The sequence below is a fragment of the Salvia splendens genome, chromosome 13 (genome assembly GCF_004379255.2).
Source record: "Salvia splendens isolate huo1 chromosome 13, SspV2, whole genome shotgun sequence".
NCBI lineage: Eukaryota > Viridiplantae > Streptophyta > Magnoliopsida > Lamiales > Lamiaceae > Salvia > Salvia splendens.
The window spans coordinates 31,757,713-31,775,775 of NC_056044.1; the positions used below are offsets into that span (position 1 = coordinate 31,757,713).

The 18,063-nt window shown below is 40.3% G+C and overlaps 1 protein-coding gene and 1 pseudogene across 1 annotated transcript; one reads left to right on the plus strand and one right to left on the minus strand.

Annotated features, from left to right (window-relative positions):
• Nucleotides 1-961: 961 nt before the first annotated feature.
• LOC121760902 lies at nucleotides 962-6,948 on the plus strand (annotated as a pseudogene).
• A 1,298-nt stretch (nucleotides 6,949-8,246) lies between these two features.
• Nucleotides 8,247-10,720, minus strand: LOC121760331. The gene is made up of 5 exons (XM_042156010.1): nucleotides 10,384-10,720; nucleotides 10,068-10,310; nucleotides 9,679-9,967; nucleotides 8,961-9,098; nucleotides 8,247-8,869 (listed from the first exon to the last, which is right to left on the minus strand). Exons 1-5 carry the CDS (start codon nucleotides 10,540-10,542, stop codon nucleotides 8,751-8,753), a joined length of 948 nt encoding a protein of 315 aa, XP_042011944.1. The 5' UTR covers nucleotides 10,543-10,720; the 3' UTR covers nucleotides 8,247-8,750.
• Nucleotides 10,721-18,063: the final 7,343 nt, after the last annotated feature.

Here is an 18,063-nt window from a genome sequence, read left to right on the forward strand (position 1 = left end):
AGAATCCACTCTTGGTATGATTGAGCCCAATTAGTTTCTTTACCTTTTTTAAGATAATTCCAGTTACCATTTTCCAATATATAGTTACATGTCACTCAATTACACCCATTTGAATTTCTTATATTTAGAACATAGTGATTATAGACTATGGTAGAGCAAACCATATCCCACATCGGAGAATGAACGAGCTTTGCAAGCATATAAATGGGCTACCACAACTCCATTAGTATGAGGCCTTTTGGGGAGTACCCCAAGAGCAAAATCGTGAGGGCTTTGCCCAAAGCGGACAATTCATACTAATGTTGAGTTCGGGTGTGCACCACCGATACCCAACATAGACTTTAGGATAAATTTTAAAGTACATAAGAAACTCCAAATTATGACCAAATTTTCAATTTTATAAGTCATTATCCCTTGATTAATCAGAGATTAATTAGTTGAACTTGAATTATTCGAGAGAATTCTTTTTGTATTTGAGATAAATGTTACTATCTCACATGTTCTTGAACTCTCTAAACTTCTCCACACAACTAATTTTTAAATCAAACAAATCTAAAGCTGCACATATATATAAATCAATGTGGATCTCCTACTCCACTCCTACTCCACACACTTACAATAAAATAAAATAAAATAATAATATAAACATGAGTAATTTTAATAAGTGATGCCGGTCCATTTTATTTTGATGATATAAATCAATGCGGATCTCCTACTCCACTCCTGCTCCACACACTTACAATAAAATAAAATAATAGTATAAATATGAGCAATTTTAATAAGTGACGTGGGTCCATTTTATTTTGTTGTGAATGTGGAGTAGGAAATGTGGAGTAGGAGATCCTCGTGGTATATAAATACCACAATCTCCCTCCTTAAAAATCACTCATCAAATTCGAACATCAAAAATTCATTATTCAAACATATCTCAATCTCAACATCAAATCAAAACATAAAAAAAATGTCTTTGATCCCAAGCATCTTCGGGCGGCAGAGCGGCGCAATCGACCCATTCTCCGGCGACCTGTGGTGCCCATTCCGCGGCGACGAGGCGTAGCAGTTTGCGGCGGCACTCACCGACTGGAAGGAGACGGCGGAGGCGCACGAGTTCAAGGCGGACCTGCCCGGGCTGAGGAAGGTGGAGGACGGGAATGTGCTCCAGATAAGCGGCGAGCGCAGCCGCGACAAGGAGGAGAAGAACGACACGTGGCACCGCATCGAGAGGAGCTGTGGAAAGTTCCTGCGCCGCTTCCGCCTCCCGGAGAATGTGATGATGGAGGTCTTGAAGATGGTAATCGAGAGGGATAAGGGATAAAAGGCTAGACATGGTGAATTGCAGAGAACAATGTTTATGAACTCTTATTTCTGTATTTTTGTGTGTATTGCATTGTATACAATGATCTCCTTTTATAGGAGAGAAATAGAAGTATATTTGGAAACATATCAATCTATTCTAGGTATGATCACTATTTGGTATTCTCCTAAAATAGATTTATTTCTTTCCTTGATTCTTTCCTTGAATTGTGTCTTTTAGGGTTTGACACTCCCCCTCAAGTTGAGTCGCGGCATCTCCGATGCTCAACTTGCCAAGAACTTCTTTGAACACTTTAGAATTCACAGCTTTGGTTAAGATGTTTGCCAGCTGATCATCTGACCTCACAAAAGAAAATTCTATGACTCATTTTTCTAGGTTCTCCTTAATGAAATGTCGATCTACTTCCACATGCTTAGTCTTGTCATGTTGCACTGGATTTTCTGAAATACTGATCGCCACCTTGTTGTCGCAGAATAACTGACTCTTCTGTGTTGGAGGAAATCCTATCTCCGTAAGCAACCTCCGCAACCACATAATCTCCGTTAAACCACTCTTGATTCCTCGAAACTCTACTTCCGCACTAGATAAGGCAACGACCTTTTGTTTCTTGCTTCTCCAAGTGACCAGGTTTCCCCCTACGAACGTGAAGTATCCTCCCGTAGATTTCCTGTCAACTGGATTGCTTGCCCATTCAGCGTCAGTGTATCCATGAACCTCCAAATCTCCTCATTTTTCTAGGAGTACTCCGTATCCTACAGTCCCCTTCAGATATCTTACAATCTTCAAGGCAGCCTCCATATGGTCTTCTTGCGGTTTGTGCATAAACTAACTGACTATACCAACTGCATAGATAATATCTGGTCAAGTATGTGAGAGATAGATCAACTTTCCCACCAATCGTTGATACTTCTCCCGGTCTGCTAGCTTTGCTTCTTCTTCTATCTTCAATCCATGGTTGGGTACCATAGGAATATCTGAGGGCTTGCAATCTAGTAAACCAGTCTCTGCTAGTAAATCCAGTACGTACTTCTTCTGTCTAAGGAAGATTCCCTTCTTCGATCTCAAGACTTCGATTCCAAGGAAATATTTCAGTGCCCCCAACTCTTTCATCTCGAACTCCTTAGATAGATTCTCCTTCAGATTCTTGATTTCCTCTTCATCGTCTCCTGTGATAATCTTGTCGTCCACATAGATGATCAGACATGTCACCTTGTCGTCCTTCTTCTTAATGAACAATGTGTGGTCAGAGTGGCTTTGTTCATACTCATGCTTGAACATTGCCTGGCAGAATCTCCCAAACCATATCCGGGGAGACTGTTTTAGTCCATACAAGGTTTTCCTCAATCTGCACACTTGTCCGTCTCCGAATTCTCCAAGAAAACCTGGTGGGGCTTCCATGTAGACTTCCTTATTTTCTTCCAACTCTCCATGTAAAAAGGCGTTAGTGACATCCAGCTGATGTAAAGGCCAATCTCTAGATGCAGCTATAGACAACAATGTTCTAACTGTATTTAGCTTGGCTACCAGAGAGAACGTCTCTGCATAATCCACTCCATAGACCTGAGTGTATATCTTAGCCACCAGTCGTGCTTTGTACCTCTCGATTGAACCATCTACTCGTCTTTTGATTGTGAAGACCCATCGACATCCTACTGGCTTCTTTCCCTTTGGTAGAGTACACTTCTCCCATGTTCCATTCTTTATTAAGGCATCTATCTCTTTCTTCATTGCCTTCCTCCAATGTTTGTGTTTCATCGCCTCCTCAAAGGATTGAGGAATCTCATCCTCATAGAGGGCAGCTTCAAAAGCTCTAGCCATTTCTGTGAGATGTCCCTACACAAGATTAGTTACAGAATATTGGGACTTTCGTCCTTTCCAGTCTGGAGAGTATCGCCGAGGAGGAACGCCTCTCGTACTCCTTAGCGGTAACTCATAACCCATGTCTGCTTGTTCCTCAATTTCCTCATTCTCCCTGTCACTATTAGTTTCTTCCACAGGAGTAATATTTCCAGAGTTATGACTATTTACCTCAGGATCCCTGACCGGGGTAGATAGCGAGGTGTCGCCGAACTCCTCGTCCTGCACATTAGAACTTGACGGCCCGGGGTTACCGCTAACTGTCTCTGGTGGACCGACGTTTAGAACAGGTTGACTTGGACTCGTCAAGTTTCCCCCCCCCTAACTGTTGTGATTCTCTTCCTGGTTTGGTGTAGGCTCGGGTATTGGTGTAGGTGTAGGTTCGGGTACGGGTGTAGGTGTAGGTTCGGGTATTGGTGTCGGTAGCCAACCTAGTGAGTCATTTTCCAGAATTTCTGGTCGACTCTCCCCCTGACCGCTAGGTTGGCTATAGAAGTATTATCCCTCAACAAAGTCGCAGTTCATGGTGGTATACATGGTTCTTGTTTTAGGATCATAGCATCTGTAGCCCTTTTGATTCCGGCCATACCCTAGGAAAACACATTTAACAGCACAAGGGGAAAATTTAGACCGCTCGTGTTTGAGAATATGGACAAAGACGGAGCACCCAAATATCCTAGGTTCTAGATGAAGAGATGATGGGATAGTGGCTTGGGCAGATAGGATGTCCAAAGGTGTTTTGAAGTCCAGGATTTTGGTAGGGAGACGATTTAGAAGGTAGGCAGCAGTGGCTACGGCTTTTGGCCAAAAAGATTTTGGGATTCGGGATTCGATTAGGAAGGCTCGTGTGACTTCTAGAATATATCGGTTTTTCCATTCTGCTACCCCATTCTATTCAGGAGTATGTGGACAGGTGGTTTGGTGGACTAATCCATTTTCAGTGAAGAAAGACTGCATTTTAGAATTGACAAACTCCCCCCCATTATCGGATCGAAGGATTTGGATATTATGTTTGTATTGAGTTTGTACGAAGGTATAGAATTGGGTGAACTTGTCAAAAACTTCAGATTTTTTTTTTAAGAAATAAACCCAAGTCATGCGTGTATAATCATCAACAAACAACAAAAAATAGCGAAAGCCCGATCCCCCAGTAACAGGTGCAGGACCCCACACATCCGAATGAATTAATGAAAAGGGAGTTTTCACTCTAGTATTATTTAACTTAAACGAATGTCTATGGCTTTTGGCCAAAAAACATGTTTCACAATTAAAGGTAAAAGAAGAATTCAACTTGGGAAAAAGCAGACGGAAATATCCTATAGTTGGGTGCCCTAACCGGCGATGCCAAAGCCAAGCCTGCTTATCGGTCAGTCCGTGAGACAGCAACGCAGTACTCTGATGGGCCACCTCATCCACATAGTACAGTCCGTGTCGTTCAGTGCCACGCCCAACTATCGTCCCCGTTTGGGTATCCTGCAGTAAACAGAAACGAGGTTGCATTAGTAACTTGCAGTTCAATTCTTTAGTCGCATGACTAACTGACAATAATTTGTGAGATAGTGACGGAACAAATAAGCAATTCGAGAGTCGAAGGGTTTGGGAGATAGTAATGGTTCCCGCCCCCTGAACAGGTGCCAGATCTCCACTCGCAGTTTGAACATGGGTTTTATTTGACTTGGAAATACTTTCAAAATCAGACATATCAAAAGACATTGTGTCAGTTGCACCACAATCAAAAATCCAATTTTTATTCTTTTCTCCTATTTCTGAGGTAGATGGCATGGCCAAGGCTTCAAAGGAATTTTGGCATTTTATTGTGGGATGTATCACAATATTTTCACAAGGTTTAGGGGTTGGAATGTGTTTATGAGGAATTTTGGGGAGTTTAGAGGAGTTATTTTCGAAGTGGGGTACGGGGTGCAATATGTGAGGAGTTTTGGGGCTGGAAACAATAAGTCTATGGGGATGGGGTAAAAAACGTGATTTGGCAGAACTTGGAGGGTTCAAATGAGAGAACCCCCTTTTACCTTAACTCCAAACCCTAGACGGGTCCGCCGCGTTTGCTTCTCCTCCAATCTGCACTCTCGCCGCCATGACAGTGGCCACGGCTTTCTCCTCCCCGCGTCCGCCATAATTTCCGGTGGTGGTTGGAGTACCGAAGCCACCCGCCGCGTGCTCGGAGTAGGCGGCTTGGCCTCCGACCGCCGCTGCTGCTGATGCCGATGCCCTCGGTCCGCCGCGATTCGCCCTCTAGAGCTTGGATTTCTTCATTTCATCCCACCATTCGGGATACCCATGAATGTGGAAGCAGGTATCTTTTGTATGCCTCTTTCCTCCGCAATGGCTACAAAACAATTTGCTTTTATATTCGTCGCCTTTGCGGTGATTGGATGGATACCGGGACGGCGCCGGTGGTGGCGGTGGAGGCTGACTGGTCCTGTTGCGGTCGAATACGATCAATCCCGCTTCAATTCCGGAGCCTGGTTGTTCGGTAGGTTTCAATATTCGCGCATTGTCGGCATTGCGCCTCACCATCGCGTATGCCTCTTGAGGAGTCAGTAATGGCTCTTTGTTGATGATCTCCTTCTTGATTGATTCATACCGTTCATCGAGTGCGGTAAGAAACTGATACACCCTCATCCTTTGGGTCCGTTGATTGTCTTTCTCGATTGACGGAGGATGGTCAATCGTGCTTGGATCTCGGGCGTCTATGGATATCCACAGATCCTGTAATTTTTGCCACAATGCTTCCAAGGTCATTCCTCCTTGTTTGATCGTCATACATTGTCTGTGTAGGTCGTACACCTGAAATGGATCTCTCCCGCTGCCATACGTGATTGCCAGGCCCTCCCAAAGGTCCTTGGCGGTCGCGTATTGAGAAACTTCGTTTATAAGGTCGGATTCGATGTTGTTGATAATCCAATTGAAGGTGCAGTGATCTCTCTGCTGCCACCTCGAGTAATTTGGGTCGGTTATCGGCGGTTCGGGGTCTGAAACTCCTATTATGTGAGAGGTCAGCCCTTTACCGCCAATAGCCCTCTTCATCAGGTTGGCCCATAGGGGATAGTTGTTCCCGTCGAGTTTTGTTTTGATGGTTACTTCCCCCAGCGATTCTTGCTGGGTTGAGGGGTTTTTCGAGCTCTGTCCTGATGAAAATTTCTTAAATTTCAGGAATTCGGCAAATTGTGCCGCGAAATCTGGTGGAAAATTGGTTTGGTTTGAAGTGTTTGTGTTATGTGGATCTGTGTTTGAACTCTCGGTGGTTTCTGACATTTTGTTTGCTCACAGGGTTAAGGACAGACGGTCGGGAAATGTAGCCTTGGGACAGTGATGAACTCTCTCTGAGTCCCCACCTTAATAACCTGCTCTGATACCATCTTGAAGATGGTAACCGAGAGGGATAAGGGATAAAAGGCTAGGCATGGTGAATTGCAGAGAACAAAGTTTATGATTCTCTTATTTCTGTATTTGTGTGTGTTTTACATTGTATACAATGATCTCTTTTTATAGGAGAGAAATACAAGTATATTTGGAAACATATCAATCTATTCTAGGTATAATCACTAATTGATATTCTCCTAAAATAGATTTATTTCTTTCCTTGATTCTTTCCTTGAATTGTGTCTTCTAGGGTTTGACAGGAGAAGGTGAAGGCCGGCATGGAGAATGGGGTGCTGACGGTCACCGTGCCAAAGGCGGAGGTCAAGAAGCCGGAGGTGAAGGCGATTGAGATTTCCGGTCGGGACAGCGGAGGCTTGTTTTTTGTGATTAAATAATGAATGTGTTTTTGTGTTTGTAATATACTTCTACTTTGTATTGCAATAAATAAAATTTACTACAGTTTAACTTTTTATTTTGTTTTTAATTTGAATGATTAAAGTGATGATTCGACATGTTAGTTTTAGAGTTTCATATGTTTGAATTTGATTTATTGTTTGAACATGGGATATGATGTTACTTGTATTGAAGAGAATCTATAATGAAATATGAGAAACTTTATTTCAGAACAATGACTTTAGATTTTACATTTACATGTATTTCAGAAATAATGTGACTCGTGTTTAAGATTATTTATAAAATAGAACATGAGAATCATGTTTCGGCATGGAGGAGAAAGGCATTCAAGTTTTACGTGTATGCATATCACGCCTCACGCAACCATAAACGAATATTTCGTATCATTTGAATTGTATCGACGATTTAATGTGACCAAATTACCCTGATTTTGAAAATTCTATAAATTCTGTTTTGTATGCTATATAATTATAAAAATAAATTTATTGATTTTATTACGAGTATATTAAGTTATTTAAGTTTAATCGATTATTTACATGTAAATTCAGATATGGCACTTTGCCACTTAGACAAAAATATTGGTAACCCAAAAATGAGTCTTGTGTTGATATTCCGTCAAATTTTACAAAAATACGAGGCAAATCTCTTGTTCATTTTTAAGAAAAACAAAAATTAATAAATATTCTTCTCATTTATTTTTATACAAACATCATCTCATTTTCAAACTAATCTTCCAATTAAGTATCTAATTATGCTTATAATTTTAATGTAAATAGTTTATATGTTGGGCCATATTATTAACGATACAAGAACATAATTTTCTACCTTATTGTTTTCTATCTATACCAAAATTCAAGCCCATTTCAAAAGGTACAGTGTATGAAATCTAAACACTAAAGAAAACATATCTCTTTACTAGTGTCCAAAAATGGAAAAGGCAAATAAACGTAAAAAAAATGTTATTATTGATTTTATAATAAATGCCCATTGACGGAGAGTAATTTTATCACCTGCCATGACATGAACCATTCAAAGAACCTAATCATATAATTTAAACCGCTAAGCCAACTCCAAATATCAATAATTGCACTTCAATAGCATACCTACTACAAATAAATTAATAATAGTAATAACAACAGTCACAACTGATATAACACAATCCCAATTACTATTCATGATTATTGTCATTCAATAATAGCCTCCGATAACATTAAGAATTATATTCACATTTCTATCTACCATCCACCAACACAAAGGGTAATAATTTAAATAGGGCAGATTGGCAATAAATAGATAAATATGATACATTAATAAGCAAAGCTACCATTCTTATTACATTATACTTCAGCAATTAAATACTCTATCTTACAACAGCAAAAGGGGGGCTGTGGATTTTCCTTCACTAAAACATTTTCCCAAAATGTAACTAAACCCAATTTTTTCCAACATACCTATTTCACACATAGGAATAAGCCCACTTATTTCTTCAAAACATTACTAAAAACCACCAACTACAAACTAATTTTCTTGCTGTTCTATACTAGTACTACTCCATACCCCCTCTTCCTAATAATCTTGTAAAAAGGATAAAATCTCAAAAAAAGGAAAAATAACATGGGATTATCCTATTATTACCCTTCCCCTAACTACAATCATTCAAATTTGACTGGTAAATCTTCAAGAACCCAAACACCATATAGCTAATTATAGCTTAGCATGTTTCTTTTCTACCATCTTCAAAAAAGGCTAAAACACCGTTCCTAGATGAACCTGCAGGGCATCATCAATAGGTCCACTCCTGAGGGAGATAAGCACCACGGTTGATCGGAGACGAACCCTCGAGCAGAAAGCTCCTACGTTGCTGTTGCAACAGCAACGCGTTCCTTCGCGCCATCAACAGATCTGTTTACATCATTTTTCCGAATGTAAGCAACACAACAAATCACTGAACAAACCACATCTATGCAACATGTTAAGTTCCGGGATTACACACCATAGTCGGAGATGAAGCCCCTGTCTAGCTTGGGGTGGTAAATTGGTTGAGGTTGAGATTGAGCAAAACCATTCATGTTTTCCAAATACTTTTTCAAGGCATGAACATTTCTAATTGGAACGGTAGCAGCTGAGTAACCTGAGATTTAGGGGAAAAGGAATATGTAAAACTAAAACACAACTAGCAAAAAGAACAGTATAAGAGCATGTGAATCCAGTCAAATTATCACACTTTTGGAATATGAACTAAAATGGACATATTCTTTTGGCATAATAGACATTGCAACCTCCAATTTCATACTATATTCATGATGCTATTACTATAACTTTGTATGTTTCCTTAGTGCTTTAACATGGAATCTTGTGCTAGCACAAGACAAGAGGCGTGGATTTGAATTGTTTTGGAAATATATGTATAGTCAAAAGTTTGCTACAAAACCTAAACCTTTGAAAAGAAAATGGTCAAATTAAGGGCCCATTCCCACTGGCTAGCTATACATGCTTTGCAGTGTTGGAGACAGAGCCGAGTACACTATTTTTCTTTAATTAGTATTTCTTCCTCACCTATACCAACAGATAACAGGCAAGTTTTTGAAAAAGAAAACAAAAGTAAAAGGCATGGACGATTCCAAGATCACTTTTTTATCACTACCATTTCATGAAAACACAAAACTAATCAAGAAAAGGAAATGAAGAGACGGTGGAGTGTGAAAATATACCTGCAGACTTCTTCCGAGTATCCGAAGCGTAGGCGTTACAGTCATTTTTAATAATAATGTTATTACTAATAACATAATTATTATTAGTATTCGTATTAGTACTATTCCCATATCGCCGTGGCAGAAACACCCCTGTGCCAGCGCACCCCCTTTTCACCGCCGCACCGCCGCTACCAAAAGCCACCGCCCTTCCGCCCGACCCGAGGACCCGGGTCGGGTCGGGCTGAACGGGCCAGGGCTCTTGACCCGTTCTCATTTGGTACTTCTGCTTCACCATTTGCTGCTGCAGCTGTACCCCAACATTTCAAAATTAAAAATTTTAAAAAAAAGTTGAAAAACAGAACACGAAAAAACTGTGTGAAATTTTTTTTTTCAAAAAAAAATCGTACATAAATGCTGTGGACGAGAGAGGGATTGGTGGTTTTTGCAGCTGTGGCGTGAAGGCGGTTGTCGGAGTTGAGCTTGAGCTTGGCGAGCTGGCCGGCGGCGAGGTAGACCAGGTCTCCGACGTCGTCGTTTTTGGGGGTGGTGGGGGGAGAGGGGAAGCCGTTGGGGCTGCCGTTGGTTGACCCGGCCCAGCTGCTCAAGTGGGAGAGCGTCGACTGCGGCGACGTCGACATCACCCACCGCTTCTGCAAAAAATTGAAAAATGTGAGAAAAAAAAAATCAAACAAAATTGAAAAGCGTAAAGTGAAAAATTGCTACCTGAAGAAGCTCGTCGGTTTTAGCGCCGAAATCGTAAGGGAACTCAGTCGGAAAGCAGAACTCGGGGTCTGACTCAGTGAGGTTCTCCTTGTCGAGGAGGAGGTCGTCTAAGAACTCGGAGGGCAAGAAGAACCCAGCTGCTTCGGCGTTACTTGACATTGTGTTTGTAGAGAGAGAGAGAGTGAGTGTGTTGAGTGAGTGAAAAGGTTTCTGCTTGGAGAAGCTATAATAATGAGGCGGTAATGGGAATGAGTATTTTGTGAGCAGAGAGGGACCCAGCGAAGATAGAGAGAGAAATGGTAGAGAGAGAGAGGGAGGAATGTTGAGGAAGACAAGGGAGAAGCATTTATTATGGGTACAGGGCTATTTTTGGACAGAGAATATAAGAAATTCAAAAATCAAATGGGTTTCTTTCCGCTTGTTTTTGAGGCTGCGGTACTCGCTTTTTAAAATTTTAAATTTAAATTGCATAATAATCGAATCAGGGGGGGAAATATTTTTAAAAAATTGGTGAGGGCGTGAGTGTGTGTCAAGAGCCCTAAATTCATGCAGGGTTCAAGACATTTGTCACACTTGTGCTCCACTAACATTTCGGCATCTATATCCGTGCTCATTGGCAAGAGGATGGATGTGGGCCCAGATCCACTTTTACTCTCTGCTCTTAGTCAAGAGCACAACACTCATATTCATACTCTTCCGTAAGAACAAGTTCAATGGTCCCACCATTCTATTATTCAATTTAAATAAAAACATTTCTGCAATATTAAAATGCATTAAAATTACCCGGAATAATATTACAAATTATAAAAAAAATTAAAAATTTACATAATTAAAATCCTAAAAATTAAAAATTACATAATTAAAATCCTAAAAATTGAGATTGAGAGAGTTGTTTGGTATAGTGTCATTTTTTGTGTTTGAAATGAGAGTATTTATAGATGAAAGTATGAATTTTAGGGTAAAAATACTGAAAAAATAAATTTTAAAAAATGGATATATTTTATTAGGAAGTGGGAAAATATTTTTTTTATTATTAAATCTGATTTTTTCAGATTTTTTCGATTTTTTAAAAAATAATAAAAAAATAATAAACCAGCGGGCCAATCAGAGCATGTCACGTCGACGCCTCGTGCTCTTGCCGTTGGCACGGACGTGTGCTCTATGCATAGAGCAGCGCCCTGCCGTCGGCAAGAGCACAGCGGCGGACAGGGCTTGTCCTTGCCGACGGCAAGAGCACGTCCGTCGGCAAGGACACCGCTGTGGATGCTCTGATATTAAATGCAGATATAATTTGTTGGGAATTAATGTATACTTTTATTTCATAACTTCATAAAAACAATTGAGTTTACAAGAACGAAGTTACTTCCACTCCGAAGACTATTATTCATCCAACCTCATTTCGTATCCTAATTTATATTACAACTCACAACATTCCGTTTTACTTAAATCACACAATAAATCATAACCCCTACCTTTTACTATCATATAGTTACACTTTATATCTATATTTCATCTTTTATAATTATCAATTTTTATAATTTTTTTGTAAAAAAAAGTTAAATAATTCAAAATTGCACTGGTGATCATAATCACAATCTAGTGTTTGCCCACAACGACTTCATGTTGCTGTAGTATGAGGCGATCTTCTCCCAAAAGATTTTTGCCTTTTAGTTGTTGTCAAGAATGGATTTTTCGAAACGTCAACTCTGATGTAAGTTGGCATATTCGTCTTCAAGATTGTGTACTTTTTGGCTGCCTTCTTTGATGGCTGCCTTCTTCCCGTTTCTAGAAGGCTTGTTGATGGTTCCATGTCGAAGACTCCATAGCCTTTGATGTTCACCCTCGTCAATTAAAAGGGATCTCGGTTTACCCCTATCAACGGATATTAAGAATGGGTATTATTTGTCTCACAAGCCAACTTTCTAGTTTAACCGAATCTCATCTCCATTGCTGAACAAAATTATTGAACCATGCATCCGTATTTGGGTCGAGCAAGAAATTAGGATTGTTAGGATCCATTCAAGTGAAATGAATTGCAAGAAGTGAGTTGAAGATGAAACTGAAAGTAAGTTGTATGAATTTATAAATGTAACTTTGAAATTGAAAAATAATGCTACACATCCTACTTGATGCACCTCATTGCTCTCGGTACCAAGTGGCCATCACCCAACCGGTATCGTACTAAGTACGGCATCGTGCTCGCCATCCGCAACACGAGCCACCACACTATCAATCCTAGCGGTGTGGGTGGTACCATGGTTTTTTTTACGGATCCTAATAGACACATAGCCCATTCTTTCAACCACCAAAGGTGGTCTTTGTCACACTCTTGAAGATTAACTTTGCATAGAATTCGAAATTATGTTTAGAATGCTTCCCTATGATCATAGGTGGACCATGTGAAAATGTCAAACACAATGATGAGAAAGTATCCAAGAATTATTATTTTGAGTCAAAATGAATTGATTAACTAGGGTAACAAATCGCTTTCTATGAGGACATATGCAATTGTGGTTGCCTCAACATGCATAATTCTCACCCTTTAATTGCGGCTAAGAAGGACATGTTTGGCAAAAGTTGGTGAGTCTCTACTGTTCTAATTAGGTGAGTAATCATATGCATTGTGGCCTCGACATTGACATTACATCATTTATTTCTTATCGTATAATTTTCTATCAATATAAGTATAATGTATGTACATAGATGGATAAACATGAAATGATAACACGAGGGTTGTTCGTGCACAATGGGTCATGAAGAAGATTGTTGTCAATGTTAAAAGACAATGACTATACGGCGGTTGTTACTAGCAATGGACGACAAACAAAGAGCATAAACAAAGTTGAGTCAGATTCTCTTTTGGGATATCCCAACTAAGATTAGTCATTTATTTTCTCTTATTTTTGACAAAAATCAAAACATCTAACAACTCGTACTTTATTCGATCACATACTTTACACTCTCTTTATCTTTCCTATTTTATTAATCTCTCCTACTTTTTAACACAATTTCTTAATTCCTGGGACCAAAAGTTTTGGTTCAAACTTAGTTGGAACGAAAGTGTGCTTTATTTCTGAAATACACACAAGTCTAATATTATTACTCCTATTTACTAAATGATTCTCCAAATCATTGCCTCTCGTCATAAGAAATGAAAAAAGTGGTGGATACTCTGATGTACGGTCCATCCTTTTTAATTCATGAGATTCACTAATTCCTAATTAAATTAATCGATTATTGAATAGTACATAATTTATTACCAATTCTCAGTTAATAAAACTAAGATTTTTCAATCTATATTCCGTTTTTTTTTGCAATAATTAAATTGCACTCAACAGTATCTTTGACACTAGAGATATTGTTCATAGATTTTAAAGACCTTAGATAAACATATTCCACATGTACTATAGGATTTCGGAAGATCATTTGAGTGAAGGTGAGTTGACAACTACTAGCTAGTACTATCCTAAACCCTAAATTAAGAATGATGATACACTACACAATTAAATTAGGCTTTAGGCATCCGCGGCAGAAATATATAGAAAGGGTGTGACATTTAGTAGGCAGAAGTGCATAGTAGCTAGACTGTGATAAAATAAATGGGGCAAATCGATACAAATAAGAGTGTCCATTATAAGCCGGACAACTCCAATAGCCCAGCCTTTTTTTGTCCACGGTCTCAGTTTTTTTGTCTGCGCCCAAAATAAAGGTTTCCGCCATTATAGGCGGACGCTTCCAATAGCCCCAATTTTTTTTCGTTTATTTTAATTCAATTATAATTAAAATTATCGGACTATTCGTAATTAGAAAAAACGGCTATAAGTGAAAAAATTAAAATTAAACACTACATTTTCGTCATATTAAAGTACTGGAAAAATTATACAACGAAATATTAATCTATTGAACATCACGATGGTGTTCACACTGTGCCGCCACCTCTGCTACGTGCCCAAACTTCTTCAATCAAACCGGCCTGGAGTGTGGTATGTGTTGTGCTCCTGTGCATATCAGTGAAACGTTGGATCAAATATTCATTGTTCCGTGGTATGCCCATCTGGATCGGCGCAGAGGCAACACCGTTACTTGTACTTGCGCCATCTTCCGGTGTCCAGCGCTCTGCAACAAATCATTCATCTTCTATTATCATATTATGCAATATGATACATGCTAACATAATATGGGTGTAAAAATAATGAATGAAGAATTAGAATGGTGTAAAAATAATGAGTGAAATGAGGTGTATTTATAGGTAAATTAAATTGAATTAAAAAAATAATAAAAAATCAAAAATCGCCCGCCCCGCCCTCCGCAAACCGCCCCCACTCTAGGCCGGCGCATCCTCGCACATTTCTCGGCGGAAGGCCTTCCGCCCCCTTTTTTTTGTCCGCTTCGGGGCGGACTTCCCGCCCATTATAGACCGCCCCGCCTTCCCCCAGCCGGGGCTGCCGGCGCGCCTATACTATAGTGGACACTCTAAGTTACTAGTAGTCTAAGGCCATCCGCAACGCTGTCTCTTATCCGTCTCATCTTTTAACTATTCATGAGCCTCACTGTACTTTTCACTCTATCTCTTAACTAAGAGACAGAACATGCAACCCTCCATCTCTTATTCATCTCTTAACCATCTCATCCCTTAACTATTCATTCAATTTTATTTTTTATTTTTATTTCCAATAAATTCAATTAATAAAAACACACTTCATTAAATAAAATAAAATTACAACTTAAAATCCTAAAAAAATACATAATTAAATTCGTGGCAAAATAAATAAAAAAAGACATAATTTAAAATACAATTTTATAGAAATTATAAAAACCAGACCCGAAACCACCCAAGACATTGTACATGCCCTCCAGTCGCCAAACGCGTTGATGTCAAACCCGCCGGAGCCGCCCTCGTTTCCGTCGCCGGACATTTTGTGATGAAAATTGGATAGGTTAGATGAAAATTGGAGAGGAAATGGAGATGATTTGGGAAGAATAGATGTGTGTTTGTGTGTGTAATGAGGATGTAATATGAGTATTTATAGAGTAAAAAAATAATAATAAACGGTCGAAAAAATGGTAATATTACCGTTTTCGTTTTTTAAATTTTTTTTATTAAATTCAAATTTAAAAAATGATTTATCGCGTCAGCGTGGCGAAGCTCACTCGCGGCCCGGAAGTGGGCGTCACGCGTGGCGCCAGCTCGCGCCACGTGGCGCAGGCGCGTGGCGAGCCAGCCCGCGAGACGTCTCGGTGGGACGGGCGTCTCGCCGAGACCGGGACAAGACGGGGCGCTGCACCGCGTCTCACCGTCGTCTCGTCTCGGCGGGATGAGATACGAGCCACCCGCGGGACGCGTTGCGGGTGGCCTAAGGATTTAGATAATTGGAATTACTATAATTTCTGTTTAAATCTAAATATTGTGATAGGAGTATTAAGATGCTCGATTAGATTTGGAATTGAAAGTTTTAATTCCATACTCTCGTGGATAATTTAAATCCAAATATTTTTATGATGTTAAAATACTCTATTAGATTTGTAATTGAAGGTTTTAATTCCAATTTCATACTCTCAATTCCATGGTAACAACAGAATATTTAAATGATCTTATTCATAATATTCTCTCTGTCAAATAAGGACATTTTTCATTTTGAGATGTTCTATAAAAAAGTCTTATTCTATTTTTGGTAACTTCAGAGCATCCGCAACGGTGGCAGCCGTCGCCACCGCCGTCCACGCTGCTGGAACGGATGTGTCTCGCCGCCGCTGCGCTCGCGCCGCGCCAGCGAGCAGCTGACGTGTCGCGCGGCGATTGGGCAACGGCTTTAAATGTTTTTTTTAATTTAAAATCGTTTTTAATTAAAAAAAATGATAAAAAATTAAAAAAAAATTCACTTCCCCAAAAAATTATAACCGTTTATTACCGTTTTTTACACTTTTTTATTTTTTTTATTTCCCCCCCCCAAAAATACACACTTTCATCTATAAATATCCCCACTTTCACACCCAAAAATTCACATCAAACTACACAATTCTCATCTTCATTCTACAATATCCATTTTTATCTTCATTCTCCCATATCCATTTTCATCTTCATTCTCTCATACCCTAACAATGTCCGGCCAAGGCGATGACAACCCGCCCTCTCACGGTTGGAACCCCGAATGGTTTGGTGCACAACCGTTTCCTAGTCCGGAAACGGAATATTCGGCCCCTCCTCTCACCCAAGATTCGGCCGTTCCGGGTGGCTACCGGCCATACCCAATAGACGACCAAGGTGCCTCCGAAGGGCGATACGGGTGGACACCGGAGCCTAGGCCGACCGCCCCCTCCCAAACTCCGTCGGCTCCTACTCGTAGCGGTGTCCGAAGACCATACACTCTGGTGGAGATGGATAAATTGTTCAAGGCGTACTTCAAAATCTCCGAAGATGAGGCGGTTGGCACGAACCAATCCGGCGATCACTTTTGGTGGCGCGTCTCTCGCCGGTACAATGCAAACCGGCCGCCGGGGACGATCGAGCGCAACGAGAGTATGGTGCGCAACTGCATCGGCCGAGCCAACGAAGAAATTGGCAAGTTCAATGGCTATTTCCTCCAGGAGTCGCGGAATGCCGGGAGCGGCCGGAGCGAGGTCGACATCATCACTGCCGCGCTGAGCACCTACCAATCCTTGAACGGTAAGTCGTTCAAGTACCTCAACGTTTGGCAGGAAACGCGGTTCCACCCGAGGTATATGGGAGGCGTAACATCCTCCTCGAGCGGCTCCTCCAAACGGTCAAGGTCGGTATCCCTATCCGACTCCGGCTCCGAAGAAGTGGCTAGCCAACCACCCGGAGCTAACTTGGGTAGCCCCGACGCCGGACCAAGCGGTTCCCAACGCCGACCGCAAGGAAGGAAGAAGGCGGCGGCCGACCGACGGCGCTCCGCGACTCCATCGGGCCCCGCCCCCGAACCCGCACCCTATGTTCCACCTCCACCCCCGAACAACTCGTTGTGGGCCCTTTTGGCCCAACTCAATATGGTCGATAGGTCAACTATGACCCCACACAACTTTAAACGCACGAGGACATGATATTGGGTCTCAAAAAATAATTGGGGTTGGTGCCGCCGGATGCGTAGTCTTCCTCGGGTAATATTAGCCAATAATCATGTAATTTTTAATTTTTAGGAGTTTAATTATGTAATTTTTAATTTTTAGTATTTTAATTATGTAATTTTTAATTTTTAGGATTTTAATTATGTAATTTTTAATTTTTAGGATTTTACTTATGTCTTTTTTATTTTATTTGTAATTTGTAATATTTATTGTGGTTTTTTAATGAATTTTAGTATTATGGAAATATTTTTGTGTAATTGAATTTTAAATTAATTGTGCTCGTCCTTGCGGAAGAGCACAGCTATGGGTGTTGTGCTCTTGCCAGAGAGCAGGCAGAAAAAGTGGGGTTAGACCCACAACCGTGTCGCTTGCAAGAGCACGGTTGTGGATGCTCTCATGCTCTCGGTGAACTCCATTCTCCACTAATAATGCTATAATAATTTTTTCTAGCTATCTATTTCATATTTTATCAATTGTGCATTAATTTATGTGTCGTCCCAAATGTCTATATTTCTATAAGGCGGATGAAGTGGTTTAAAACTCCTTAAGTGGAATATTTAAAAAACTTTAAAAAAACAATTTTTTAAAATTTACTGA

What these genes read in the sequence shown, in the direction of transcription:
- LOC121760331 (XM_042156010.1), bottom strand. Translation starts at nt 10,542, where the DNA reads ATGTCAAGTAACGCCGAAGCAGCTGGGTTCTTCTTGCCCTCCGAGTTC. An exon ending in CTCTCGTCCACAGCATTTAT is followed by an intron (nt 9,968 to 10,067) that starts GTACGATTTTTT and finishes GTTGGGGTACAG; the next exon opens with CTGCAGCAGCAAATGGTGAA. An exon ending in TACTCGGAAGAAGTCTGCAG is followed by an intron (nt 9,099 to 9,678) that starts GTATATTTTCAC and finishes CCTAAATCTCAG; the next exon opens with GTTACTCAGCTGCTACCGTT.